The sequence below is a fragment of the Argiope bruennichi genome, chromosome 8 (genome assembly GCF_947563725.1).
Source record: "Argiope bruennichi chromosome 8, qqArgBrue1.1, whole genome shotgun sequence".
Classification (NCBI taxonomy): domain Eukaryota; kingdom Metazoa; phylum Arthropoda; class Arachnida; order Araneae; family Araneidae; genus Argiope; species Argiope bruennichi.
The window spans coordinates 115,668,524-115,684,240 of record NC_079158.1 but is presented as its reverse complement, the minus strand read 5'-3'; the positions used below and the strand labels follow the sequence as shown (position 1 = coordinate 115,684,240).

The 15,717-nt window shown below is 26.5% G+C and overlaps 1 protein-coding gene across 1 annotated transcript; it reads left to right on the top strand.

Moving 5' to 3' along the window:
• The first annotated feature begins 5,607 nt into the window (after window positions 1-5,607).
• Window positions 5,608-9,632, top strand: LOC129981630 (uncharacterized). Its single transcript, XM_056092548.1, has 2 exons — window positions 5,608-5,763; window positions 8,003-9,632. Exon 2 carries the CDS (start codon window positions 8,193-8,195, stop codon window positions 9,369-9,371), a length of 1,179 nt encoding a protein of 392 aa, XP_055948523.1. The 5' UTR covers window positions 5,608-5,763; window positions 8,003-8,192; the 3' UTR covers window positions 9,372-9,632.
• The last annotated feature ends 6,085 nt before the right edge of the window (window positions 9,633-15,717 follow it).

The following is a 15,717-nucleotide window of genomic DNA, read 5'->3' as shown; positions in this document are numbered from 1 at the left end:
GATATATAGAAGGCATCTCTCTCGTTTTTTTTTCAGCTCGTCTAAAATGTACACGTTTAAATTTGAGCAAATAAAAATGTTTTTAAAATTTGCTTAAAAAAATGATAAAATGGGCACACTCAAAGATGAACTTATTCATATATATTTGTTATAATAAGCTATTGTTGAGCCAAATAAAAATCGTCACTCTCCTTTCTCAACTTTTGGATTTTCTTACAATATTTGCTGTGCCCCTCACAATTACCCTTACTTTATTATCAGTTATGAATTATTTTTTACTCTTCTTTTTCGTAATATGAAAGGACGCATTCATTTTAGTTTTTTTTTTTTTGAATTTATATTATAAATTACTGAAAAAAAAATTTTGACTTTTAAATTTAATGAAAAAATTGTAACCTGTAGAATATATAAATTTTTTTTATTCTTATTTTCAAGTTTTGTCTCTGCATCTGATCTAATAACTTCGACAAATCAATTCATGGGCTGATCTGAGTTTTGTAAAATAAGGAAATTTAGAATGCACAAATACCCCCCCCCACCACCACCACATGACAAAAAGATGAAACGTATGTTCTGAATTTTTCTAGGAAATCTGAACGAACTGCCTTTACACTTCAATTACTTAAAAATATACTTTAACTATATATAAAATATACTAGTATGAAAATTTAACCTTGGGGTCGCTCAAGAAACTGACTAGAAATTGATAAACAAAAAAAAAACAAAAAAAATTGGGTTCATTTCACTTTATAAAAAGAAGATAATTATTTTACACCTTTAGAAATGGTTTTATTTTTTTTCTGTAATACTTACATGTATTTTCTTAAAATCGGAATGGAAACTTGAGAAGATATATAAAAAAAAGATTTCTTTTACAAGAAATAAAAAAAAATCGAGTTTCAATCAAATTATATAAAGTGAGAAAATAAATTAAAATTCCCTTTCAAACTTTGAAGTAATTTTTTAATTACTGATTAAAATTGATCAATATGAGTAAATTTAATTTAAATTCATATGAATGAAAAAAATATATATTTCCTTTCATGAATTTAAAGCCAGATATGTAGAAGAACATCTTTAAAAATTACAAAAAAGATGTTATTAGGAATTAAAACGATATCGCCATTGCAGTGAGCTGAATTTCTCTGGCTTTCAAAGAGAATTAAAATGGCGAATGGTCTACCACAAATGATATTCCTTGAACATTCATCGTCGAGTCTTTATCTTGATCATGTTCTAAAATATTAGAATTATAAAGATATTCATTTTTATATTTATAAATTTTATATTAGTAGTTTAGACATCATAAATTACAAAAAAAAAATCATTATATGATTTTGTTATGATTTGCATATGTATTAGATTTTGAGCATTAAGTAATTTATTTACAATGGAATTAAAAGCAAAAAATTTGCAGATGTTTCAATTTCGAATATTAGATGGCGTCTCGTTCTCCTACAGTAACTGTAACTACTATCTGATCCACCCACGACTTCGTGATCCTCCATGTGTGGAATCCGCAAATCGATCAGTGTGTTTGGTTTCAATAAATTTTCTCGTCATATCATTGGATGTTTTAAATTTCTCATGTGAAATCAGGCACACGATATTTTCGAATGAAAAAAGATACTTTCGCATTCCTTTTGCTTCGTTTCTTGACTATTTTAATATAGTTGAATTTTTTACTCATGTTAGTTCTCTCCGGCTAAATTTCCCTTCTTCGCCATTGTTTGTTGCCCATAGCAACGGAGAAGGAGGACGCCATTCATTCGCAGCTCGACTTCAACTGGGTTACAGGTTCAACGTTTTGTGAGTATTTTTGTCTTAATATTTTCTGACTCTAGATTACGCTTTGGTAAATTATTACGAGTATGATGTATAGTCCTTTTTGGACGATCATTTCCTTGAAGACAACAAAGTCACTAATATTATTTTGAAAATCATGAAATCTGAAGCGCACGTCGTTATTCAGGAAATGGAGCAACAGGTAACGCTACCAAAGCAACAAGTTATAAAGCAGGTTTGAAGTATAAAACGAACAATGCTATCGTTTCCAATATAAAATTTAAAACAATTTAAAAAGTCTGCATTAGCTGACATATTCAAACTATTTTATTCTGCTATTATTAAGTATTTTTTTTAAATTATTGCCAGTAATTCATTAACCTTATTATAAACATTTTATTTTCTTGATAACTGTACATTTATCAATTTTAGAATGTATCTATAATCTTTCACATACACTCTTTTAAGCGATTAGTTGTTTGATAAAATATTATTTATACTAAACAATAAAATAATTCGTTTCATTTTCATGATATGAGATATAGTCATTTCTTCTTCTTTTTCTTTCGTTATTATGGTTCTGGTTTAAAATTTAAATATTTTTGATTGCATTAAAAATTTCAAACTCACAAGCATTATCAGATCTTATATTTTGTTCATTAGTTGATTTTAAAATGTTCTGTTAGGATTTTGAAATTTTGAAGGAAAAAGAAATTATTTTTAATTCTCTTTACGGATAGCGATCTATTGAAATCATATTTGTATACATTTAAGTTAAAAAGATTCAAAAATTAAAATGGTTTATTCATGTCAGAAATGTCTGAAGATGTGACTACTTAAAACGAAAATTTAGTATCCCTTGCATGTCAGAAAAGAATTCCCAGGCTTCAAAAATGAAATTCTAAACCTGGAAAATTTAATAAAGTAAAAAAATAAAGTAATTATCTGCTTTTCCATTGATGCGTAAAATCATAATATTTTATGATTTTATTCATAAAATATTAATTATGTAAAACAATAAAAAATTCCGAATTAGTTACATTTTTATGGTATGAAATATTTTGCTTCTTTTTTTTTCTTTATTCTTGATTAGTATCAAAGTTTAAATACATTAAAAAATATTTTAATTTCTAATTCATGTTTAGAATAATTTTTTATACAAACTAAAATGCTGTAAAATCTGTTAATGTAGCATTTATTATTGTTGTTTTTTTGCTCCAAGTGCATGCACTTTTTCGAGCCAATTGTTTTGACATCAACATCTTTCACAGGGACTTATTTTATAATTTTTGACATACTAAGCAATGTGAACTTTTTAAACTTTATTTTCCATTATCTAGTTTAGATTGTATTTCATAATTTCTCTTTTCGAATAATTGTTTATATTCATTGAAATGAGAAGCAGATGATGCCGCCCATAAAAAATCGAAATTCAAACTAACCTTAAAACTTCATTTTATTTTTGAAATTATCAAAATATTGTACTGTAATGAGGAGTACAATAATACAGCAGCTGCCCCTTAACATGATGTAATTAGGACTCTTCAGTACCGGACATTTCCATAAGAATCTTACATGTCCAATAAATCCTTCGGAACTCATTGAAAAAACGGACTAGAGACTGAATAGTCTAGATTTGCTAAAAACATATTATCTATTGGTAAGAATATTTGGTGGAAAAATGTATTGGTATTTTAACTAAATTTTGGTACTTAAACATAATCAAAGTGCTTCTGTCTTTGTACGTGCTGATGTTGTACAAACTCGACCGTTTGACTTATACCTACCAAATTTCGAAAATATATAATTTGGATAGTAAAAATGTGATTTTTGTGTCTATTTTTTTATTGTTTAATTAGATAGTTGAAAATTAATCGAAATATTGACATTTTTCAATATAACTTTCTAAAATTTTGAAATATAAAAAAAGTTTTAATGAGAAATAAAATTAAAAATATTTATCTTCTTAATGCTTTTAATTTTTTACCATATAATTTCTCTTTCTACATTTAATAACTTTTATGGAAATATTGTAAACATATTTTGCAAAAATATATTTCATTTTTGAGAAAAAAAAAAAACTCAAAACCGTCTTTTTAATGTTGCTTCTAGTATTTCATCTCGGCTTTAATTTTACCATTGTTACCAGGATATGAAGATTAGGATTATTTTTGTATGTTGATTAGTTTTCATTATTAGGTATATTTGTAATATATTTTTTGATATCTTTTTTGTATTCACAAATAAGTTTTAGCTTTAGAATCAATCAATGTTGGAACATTTTTAAAGTTCCCCCATTTAAAAATATTTCTACTTTTTTCCTGTTTTAAATGAGTGTATAAAGATATAGAAAGAAAAATAGAAAACTAATAAGTGCAAAGTGTGAAAGTGTAAGGCTTTTGTAATAATGTGAGTTATATTTATATACATAAAGAGAGAGACAGATGTGAAAATTTAGAATTTAAGAATGATTTGTCCACGAAACAGTTGAGAATTTCAGTAATCATTATTCTCTTCGAACCAGCAAGTCGTCAAAGACTATCGTTAAAATATAAGTTTAGAAATCCTATCAACTCTTTGAATTATTAATTTACTGTCAAAGTATGTTAAATATAGTTCTGAAATGAAAATCAAGAAACTGTAAAAAGAAATTTGAAACAGTCAAATTCTATTCTAAAACAAATACACCTGTACTTAATTATTATAAATAGAGACAATTCGAATTATTACAAAGTAACAGTGTTATTTCGTCGTATATTTCGGCTAATTCATAATATATAAATTAATAACAGAATTTAACAGCTGTTAAATTACTTATTTTTTTAAATTAAATAAATTTAACAGTTGAGATTTTCAACAACATTTATGAAAACTAGCAAGTCGTCAAAGACGGCGATTTTAAAATATAAGTTTAGAAATCCTATCAACTCTCGAAATCATTCATTCACAGTCAACGTATGTTGAATATAGTTCTGAAATGAAAATCAACAAACTGCAGAAAGAAACTTAAAAAAGGGAAATTCTATTCTGAAAAAATACACCTACACTTAATTATTAGAGAAGCAGAAGTAGAGACAATACTAATTGTTACAAGGTAACAGGGTTATTTAGTCGTATATTTCGGCCAATTAATAGTACATAAATTAATAATAGAATTTAACAGCTGGTAAATTTCTTATTTTTTGAAATTAAATATATCCAAAACATAAGAATTTCCGATAATGAAATAAATAATTCATATACATATAAAATAAATCATTTAACAAACATAATATAGTTATAAAAATAGACCCTATCTCATACCTAAAAATTCAGTATTCATATATGAAATTTATATTAATATAGGGAAATTTTAACTTTTCATACATAAATTTGAAAGGAAGATCCTCACGATAAAATATGTATGATATCTATGATCTATACACGAACGTTTTAGCAGTATAAAGACACGCAGCTTAAAGACTAGTGAAACAGTAAAATAAAAGTTTTTTTTTTTAATTATACGATATTTTACATTAGATATGACATTATTTTTGTCCGTTGATATTTTTGGGTTGCACTTTTCTCTTTCCCAAATATATTCGTGCTAAATTAATTAAGTAAATATGTTTGTTTCTAATATATATGTTATTGCGGGAAATAAACTTTTATAGTGGGTGTGTTGTGATTTTCTAAGGAACTTCCCGGTTTTAAACACACTATTTTTAATATCCACAAAAACAGTGTGGATATTAAACAGAGTGTTAATATACACTACAAAATTTATAAACACTTATTATTACACGCACACATAGAAAATAAGGTTAAAGAAAACAGTATGGTGGAGGGATTCCACCGTTTCCTGCCGAAAGCATTCGACGATAACGCAAGGGTTGCGCATAGGGAAAAAGTCGACCTCAGGATGCAGGTCTGCCGTTCAACTGCTTGTCTTCTGAAAAACGCCTCAAGGGGGTGCTCTCTGCTCAAGGGGAAAAAGAGGTGCTAAACTTTTAAAATTCTTACATATATACCTTAGTTTAAATAATATACACATATACACAACTTAAAATGATATCTCAAGTATATATTATGCAAATTATAAAGTATTTGCTCATGAGTAATCAGCATTATATAAGTTATTGTTCTATATTACAAGAAATGCATTAAATACTAAATAATCTTTAAATACAATTGCATTTACATGTAGTATAAACCGGGTTTATTTTGATTTAACAATAATTTGTATCCTCAAAATTTAATCATTTTGTATCCTCATGCAAAAAAAAAAAAAAAAAAAAAAAAAAAAAAAAGAGGAAGAAGAAGTAGAGGGACGGCATTTTTTATTTTCAAAAATGATACTTAGTGTTAGTAATTTATTAATATCACGATAAGTGAATGCTGAACAATAAAGGTATTTTTACACTTTAAGTATTTTGAACAATCTTAGTGAGTTGTTACTTTGATAGTAATTTTAAAATAAAAGCGTAAAAATAATGTAGTTTAATAATTATAAACTATAATAATATTATTATTGTTTATGAATAGTTTAAATTATTTTTTTATGCTCATAGCATTGTAAGCATTAACGCTTTCTTAAATATTCCTTCACGTTTAATACAAAATCATCAACATTTTAGAATATGTCAACTGAATATTTTATGCATAACTGGATGGTCATTACATATGTAAATATTTTTCAGGCATTTAAACGTGATAGTAATCTCTGCCATGTTAATTTCGCAGCCATACGCATCGTCATTTATTATCTGCATGAGCTTATTTATGGCAGTCCTGTTAAATAAAGTCACATTTCAACAACGGCCGTTTAGCAAAACTGAAATTAACAGTGCTGCAGAAAATAAGTCAACACATTTTAATTTTTAAGAAAAGCAATTTTCCCGTAAATACTGTATTTATTTGACTTATAAAACCAAATAAAAAGTTTATAGCATATGAATAATATAAAGAGCATTTGATATAAATTCCTTCGAATTTTGTCATAGAAAATTATACAAATTAGGAACTTCTGATTTAATAGATAAAATAATTGCAATCCCCTTCCCCACTTCACTCACATCCATTGCGTTCGATAAAAATCATCCAAATAAGATGAACATGAAATAAGATGTGCAGTTCATGGCCTTCAAAGTCCATTGTATTTCTCACTTAAAAATCAATAATATTTGACAAAATGTATGAAAATGCTAATTTTAGAAATTATCCGTGTTTTTTCCTTTCCAAAGAATGGCTACTAATAAAAGAGAATAACAAATAGATATCCAAATATTATTTTGCATGTCTTTATTTACAGATAACAAAAAACCTTTAGTAGAACAAAAATAGAAAATGAAATTAAGTTGTTTATTTCGAAAAGAATCTTACCCATTTTTTATCTATAAATAGCATAACCTTTTAATTTCTAAATCAGCTTGTTGCATTTTAATAATATGAAATAAACAGTTTAAATCCTTTATATAAAGCTGTAAATTCCTTTCAGATTTGCCAAAGAAAAGTATGTGAATGACGAAGTTATACCTCAATAGATAAAAGCACCACAATCCCCCTCCTGCTGGACACAATTCAGTTTTCTCTTAATTCGCTCGATAACACCCTTATAAATCTGAACATCAAATAAAAGATGCTATTCATGATTTGTAAAGCCCATCGTGCTTCACATGTGAGAATCAATAGAAATTGGTGCCAAAATATCAAAATAATCATAAATGCTCAAAATATTATTATTGATACCAAATTATATAATTCAATACTCTTTCTTCAAGGATTATGAAATACGTAATAGATTTTTAGAATTTTCACAGAAAAAATGTGAGTTTTAATGCAGGGATGAAAAGTAATGTTACAACTGTGCATAAATTTAGAAAATATCTTCCGACAACAGGCGATGTTAAAAAGGTCTAAAAATAATATTTATGCTATAATATTTTCCAAAACAATCTCCAAACACTTGACCAAATTTTTATCGCTCTTCAATTTATGATGTGGAAATTGAAATGTCTGAAACAATAGTAACGGCTCCACATTTCCATTGTCCAATATCTAAAAGATACTGTCGCATTATATCCAAAATTGGCTGCCTTACAGAACGTCTGAATTCTTTATTATCATTAGAGATTAATTTGACGTTAAACTAAATAAATTACCTTTTATAGACTTCAATGGATTTTACAATTTCTACTTATGTATTTATATATTTATTGTTATTTTTTTTTCTTTTCAGGCTGTTACAATGGAAATATCAGGAATCATAAAAATCTGTCAACCATCCTAAAATCATGAAACCATGAAGTCGCATTTTTTGTAAACAGTCTACTCAGTTAAAGTCCCTTCTACAAAGTAATTTTTTATTCTCATCTTGGTATAGAAATAGACTAACTTAAATCTGCTACTGATACGAAGGAAAGCATATCATGGCTTTGAATACCGTTCCATCTTTACAGAGTTTAACTGAAGTTAAAGTGGCATTAGCTGTCTTTAATGATGACATTATCCACTTCTTGGACGAATTCATAAAACTGGGTGACATATTCACATATAGTGATTCATTTCGTATTAGTAAAAGTCAAAAAGAAAGAATAAAAGAAATTGAAATGAAATTATTCACATATCTTCCAGAATCACCCGTGAACCGAGTCATTTTTATCTTTCGACCAATAGTTGGCGAAGTTCATTTTTGGGTTAGAGACCATTATCATATCATCAAATACATTGAGAAGAGACATATCATGAATAACTTATGTTGGAAAAGGGAAGTAACAATTGACAGAACCAAAACTTCAAAGCAACTCATTCAAAACGAAAGCATCAATAAGAGAGTACGTTTTGCATTAGCTGCTATGTATTTTTATGAGCAAGATATTTTGCAATTATGGGAAAGTATGACAACAAAAGAAAGGAACAACATTTCTCTCATCGACTCTGATCTAGTTGTCAGAATGTGGACGAAAGGGCTTAGAGAAAATGCTGCTTCACCTTGGACACAATGGATGCCAGAATACTTAAGTTTTGCCCACCAGGAATTAATAACTTCTGGACGCTTAAGTAGTAGTGGACGCATAAGAATAAGGTCATTTTACAGTGTGTTGAACAAATATGATAAAAGAAGATTCATACATAGTTTGTGGCCTTACTATGCACATACTCATGATTTGCTTGAATGTTACTATTTAAGTGATGAGACTGAACGTGATGAGATTTTTCACAATCCAGACCATTTCCGTTTTGAATCAAAAACAAAAGATCTGCTCTGTTTCTATATTGATTGGCCTTTACAAACGCTTTTCCTAGATGTGGTAAACCAGATGTGGGACAGATTAACTCCTGAATGTTTTGAACATTGCTTGTTTTATATAGTGCAGCAAAAACTGTCGGAGTCAGTGGAAGATTTCGATTACTTGAAACTTTTTAAGGATTTGTGGAATCGGATTCCCGATAGTTACAAAAAAAGATTTTGCAAACGAACTAAGAAGTTTGCTCCAGAAGTGCTGCGTTATGACAAAAAGGCAAGGACTGTATCGATTGAGGAAATTCTTAAACGATATAAAGATATGGCAACAATAGAATGCTTGTACATACCATGCACTGAGTGAAGAGAAAAAAATATTTACCCGCTTGTTTTTTAATGACTGTATTTGAGATTATTAAACGTCGTAGATACGAAGGAATTGTTGCCTTAGTTTGAATTATAAGAAACTCATTAAAGCTGGTATTAAATGTATATTCCTACAATTATAAGTATAAAATTGGGTGAATTATCAAGAATAGTCTGAATAAGACAATTAAAATTTAAACTGGCACTTATTTTAGGAATAGCATTTGCAATATTGAAATGGCGTAGCTTAATTTTAAATAATGAAAAAAGTAGTATATAAATGCGTGTTCTGGCACACCTTAAGAGCCATCAATAATTTTAAAATAACCTCAAAATTTAGAGCAAAAATAGTGTAAAAAGGGCATAATTAGCACACCTTAAAAATCCATCAATAATTTTAAAATAACCTCAAAATTTAGAGCAAAAATAGTATATAAATGCGTGTTCTGGCGCACCTTAAGAGCCATCAATAATTTAAAATAACATCAAAATTTAGAGCAAAAATAGTGTAAAAAGGTCATAATTAGCACACCTTAAAAATCCATCAAATAACCTCAAAATTTAGAGCAAAAATAGTGTAAAAAGGTCATAATTAGCACACCAAAATAACATCAATAATTTAAAGTATCAAGTCAAAATTTAGAGCAAAAATAGTGCAAAAAGGTCATAATTAGCACACCAAAATAACATCAATAATTTAAAATATCGCCAAAACTTGGAAAAAGTTAACAAATTAACCGAAAGGCTATCGTCTTAAAATCAATATAAATTCATGCGTTGTTCACATTATTATACACATTAAAAGAAATAAAAATATAAGAATAAAAATATAAGAATAAAAATATAAAAATAAAAGCTTTCACTATTCAATTTTCTTGATATAGCAATCATCATATTTACCATCAACCTTACCTCTATAACCAAAAATATATGAGCCTTCATTAATTATATCAATTGCTTCATCAGATATATTAGATTTATGTTTAGGGAGAAAATATTCTTTTTCTTGCCCTTCAACTTGTAATTTTGCAATAACTATATATCCATATTTAGCAGATTGAATTTTTTTCAAAGATAATAGAGTGTATTCACCATTCTTTAAATCTTTTAATCTATATGTTACAAGTGGCTTAAGTCTATTGAAAGCTTCCATTTATTTAGAAAAAAATCTTATGAATCGATTATTTCTTCAATTGAGTTGATTAATTGTATGTTTGAATCGATATTTTCCAATGCATTAGATATTTTATTTGTATATGAATTAATTATTTCTTTGACATATTTCGTTATTAATTCATGCAAGTCAGATCTTAAATATTTTGAATTTAGTTTCATAAGTTCTTGTGTAAGTTGTTCTAGATCCTCCATTTATTTAAAGTTATTTTTAAAACCGAAAGGTTTCACCTTTAAGAATCTATCGTCTTATAATGACCCAATGCTAAAGTGTGAATTCCATCTTCTAAAATATATCTTTTATCATCTTTTGCTGATAAAGCTATTTTATTTATTTGAATTGAATACAGCTCATGTTTCATACTTCGAATTAAATTCTGTGTTCTATATTGATGAATTTTATCAAATAAACATTTTTTATAATCATCAAATGATATTCTATTTTTAACTACAGATTTTTTAACTCCTTTCGATTTTTTAATTTCACATTTTTCTAGTCTGATTGCATACATTTTACTTCTTAAACCTACAAATTCTTCCATAATAACACCACTATTTTCATCTTTCATTTTACCCAATATTTTTTTATTACATCTCGGCATATTATATAGATTATTTTCTTGATAATCAGAAGTATCAAAATAATCAATCATAGATTTCATATCTTCATAAAAATCATCTGTTTTAATATCATATATGAAACTATCTGTATCCATATATAATAATTTAATATTATTCTTATATCTTGGCTTCATTACATTATAATGGAAATCATACATTAAATATTTAGACAAATCTAATATACTCATTCCAACATAGATTGGTTTATTAAAAAGTATTTTTGTCTTTTTCATATGAACAGCAACCAAATTTTCATCAAAAATAGTTCGACTTTTAAAATGAGGTTTGGCAATTAATTTTTTAACTTGATCATAATTACAACATAATCTTATATCTATTCGTTTTCTTATGTTTTCCATGGTTTTTCCAAATACTGAGTTATTCATCAATTTATAAAAATCTTTCTCAAAATCATTAGTTGCTCGTTTTCTCATTTCAGTGTTTAAATCTATATATTTTTTCAACCAATTCGATTGTTTGAATTTCAATATTCTATGTACTTTTATAATTTTTAAACCCATTTTCAAATACTGTTTTAAACTTCTATAATGAACTACATATTTCTCTTTATCGTATAAAGTTGTTAATAACTTACCTTGTTTAGAATTTTCAGGAATTCTATTTTCAGGACATAATGGTAAATCTGTATGATAATCATGTAATTCTTTTGGATATTCTAAATCAACTTCCAATATATATCCTTTTTCTGAATCATCAGGACATTTAAGAATATTTTGTATTGCATTTTGTATTGCATTTGTATTTATCCATTTAAATCCTCCATAAGGTAAATATTGACTCATTGCCCATCCATATAAGTTATTAGCATCTAAATACATTAAAAAATTGGATTCTTTGCTTTCATCATAATTTTTCATATATTTATTATTTGCTTTCCCATATCTATTACAACATTGCGAAACTCCACCTCTTAATCCTTTTTCTAACATAAGAATCATATCATAATCATCTAATAAATCTAATTTAATTTTTGTCATTTTTAACATTGCATCCCAAGATAAACCAGGAGCAGTAAAATACCAATCTGGATCTAATTTATAAGTTTTTAAACAAACATCTCTAAAATTTTCAAATACATCTGTTAAAATTAATACATCTGTTTTAACATATAAATCTGTATATTCACCCAAATTTTTTATATTAAATGCTTTCCAAACACGTTGAGCATGTTGATATTCTTCATCAGTTATATGACATTCATTCAATTTATTATAAAATTTATCTTTTGGAGGTAATTTTGTTTCTTCATATTTATCTTTAGAATCCATATAATCATACGGATATACACCTTTTCTTGTTATGAGATCTAATTTGTCATCAGGAAAATGTAATGATGTCTCTCTAAATTTCGATTTTAAATAATTAATATATTTCATTTCTCTTATTTTTGACGGATATTTACTCAACTCATTTTCAGGCATCTTTCTCAAGTTTTTTGATAATTCATCTAAACTGGATGACATAAATTTAAATGAATCAATAAATCTCAATTTCATTCCTCCTATTTTTTTGCTGAAAGATATATATTTTTCTTCAGTATTAGGTATAGCATCTATTTTTGATTTATCAAATCCGAGCTCTTTTATAAATAAATGAGAATCATAACCTGTTAAATTATGGATTTTTACTGGAATAAATTTTGGAATTTTATAATTTAAATTACAAATATTATGAGCTGGACCTCTATATTTTCCGGTTAAATGACAGTGATCAATTACTTTTTTTTCCCCATCAACAGGAGAATCCTTTAAGATTTCATTTTCACATATATGACAAATATTAGTTCTTTTGTAATGATTTTTATCGAAATCTATCATTGATTTAAGACTTTCATATTTTTCAGTTTTCTCTTTTATAAAAATTTCAATTTCGAGAGTATCCTCTTTTAACATAGATATAAACTTTTTTATTGCATCAGGTCCTCTATAATGAATAGGAGGTTTAAAATATTCATTTTCATATTTGATATAATAGCAAAAATTATCAGATTCATGTTTCTGATATTTCATAGTATACGATTTAGTTTGATCTGGTTCACTTGTATCCATTTTATGTAAAAGACACTCAAAATCTGCGTATATAGTAAATGGATTTCTCATTTTATGATTATATTTTTTAAATCGAATAACTTTACCTTTTTCTGGCATATTAATTGTGACAGCTTCTTTCTTTTTACAGTATTCTTCATGCATTTTTAATTTTTCCTCAGAATAAAAATGATTTAAACATCTATCACATAAAAATATTCGATGATTATCAGTAATTTGGGATCCGACCAATTTATTTATATCTTTAATCCAACAATAATGATCATTTTGTTCATCCTTCATATAAAACAAGTTTACATGATTTTGTAATTTATTGTTAGTTATTCTAAGTGGATAAATCGAACTGTCATAACTATAAACATTTACAGATATATTATTTTGTTTTTCAAATTTTTTAATATTATCTAATGAAACAGGGAAATCAATTCCTTTAAAATTCAATTCATCTTTAAATTGTTCATATTTTGACACTCTTTGAGGATTCTTTTTTACAGGATGAATCGCTGATAATATAGACCACATAAAACATTTATTATCTGTATTTTTAACATTTATTATAGCTTTTTTAGATTTAATTTCATCAGGTAAATCAATATAACTTGATCCACTCAAAGGTTGATATTTATTTATTCTCAATTCCAAAAATCTAATTTCTTCAAGACTCCAACCAGAGCCTTTTGCTATAAATTCATCAGATTCATTAATTAATTTGTCAATAGCATTATCATAAAAAGTATGTAAATCATTAGAATTTAATATAATTTGATTCTCAGTTTTGAATGAAAATTCCTGAATTTCATCATCTAACCTATACAAACAAAACAATTTTAAATTGACTTTTATTCCATTAAATTCATTCAAAATTTGTCTTATTTTATCAATTACAATTTTTCTTTTCTCTTGTAAAAACTCTAAGGGGATTATAATATTATTATAATTATTAATTCTATAAGATCTTAATCTAGATTCAAAAGCAGTGTCATATTCTATAATTTCTCCATCTTTTATTTTTGATAATGCTTTTAGATGTTTTCGACTTGATATGTGATTACTTAAATGTGCTATGTTATGATATTCACCACAAATCATACATGTTCTCTTCTTTTTTGATTTTTTATTCCTTAAGTCTTTTTTTATATGCTCCTCTATATCTTCGATTTTGTAATATTTTCCACATATATGACATTTTCTATCTTCTTCCAATGTAAATAACTTATCAAGATTAAACTGGCCTTCAATTTCACCTTTATCAAAATCATATAAATTTTTTACGAAAGAATCAAATATTTTTTTAATCTTATCACGCTTTTCTGGTTTTTTGTTAAATATTTTTTTAGCTGAAAAGCTATCTCTTTTACATTTATTCAAATAATCAGTAACATCCAAGTTTAATAAATCTACCAAAACCGGTTTATATTCACCTGTTTCTTTAATGTATTTCCTTAATAATCTGATCAATTCATCTTTCTTACAACCTCTAGGTTGTTTAATCTTTAATTGTTTTACCGCTTTTCTAAGTTCACCGATAGTCTTTGACTTAAACTGCACCTCCATTTATTAGGAAACATTTTTTAAAGGACTTTGCGCTAGACGACTAATATGATATCTTGAACTTTCATGTCTTTTTTTATGACCCATAGAGTATTGTTTACCACATTCACAATCATATTTTGTATAATTATATACAGATTTACATGTTTTACATATATTATCTCGATTAAATTTACCATAATTACGATGTTTATAGAAATCATCTAATGGTTTTACAATTCGACAGTATGTACAAGTTCTTAGCACTTCCATTTATTACGACACATTTTTATTAAGGCTTTTCATAAAATCATTCCAGATCTTTTCATTTTTAGTCATCTTTAAAGTGTGTGGTATATTGCATAATTCGCAAATTTTAAAAACAATTCATCCGCTTCGTTAGTAAAATTTAAATTAAAATAACACATTTCCTTATTTTTTATTTGTTTAACTACTTTCAAATAATGACCAGAGACCTCTTCACTTTCACTAAATTCAGAAGAAATATCTTCTTCCAAGTCTTTTAAAAAATTAGTATTCATTTATTAGGTTTTCACTGTTTTAGTGTACGTGGAATTTTTTGAACCTATCAGATATTAAAAAGAAATAATATAAAGTCCAAAAGATGAAGCCACTAAACAGTGTTACATTCATTGCACTCTTATCAAAGACGAATATTTTTCAAAAGCTTTTGACGAACCTTGTAAAAGTCCTTCAAAGTCTTGAAGGACGCCTTTTTTCATTCATATTTACGTAACTTCCTGGTTTCTTATCATCGCTCCAGAAGCTTCTCTGATGCTATATATTATCTCCAATTCCATAACTAATTTTATTTCCTCTCAATTTCAATACGGTGAATATTCTTCAAAGAAATCAGAACTTTTGCTTGATATTTCTAATCTTGAAAAATCTAAGGAAGGTTTAGTGAAGAAAATGAAAAGCTAATAGAAT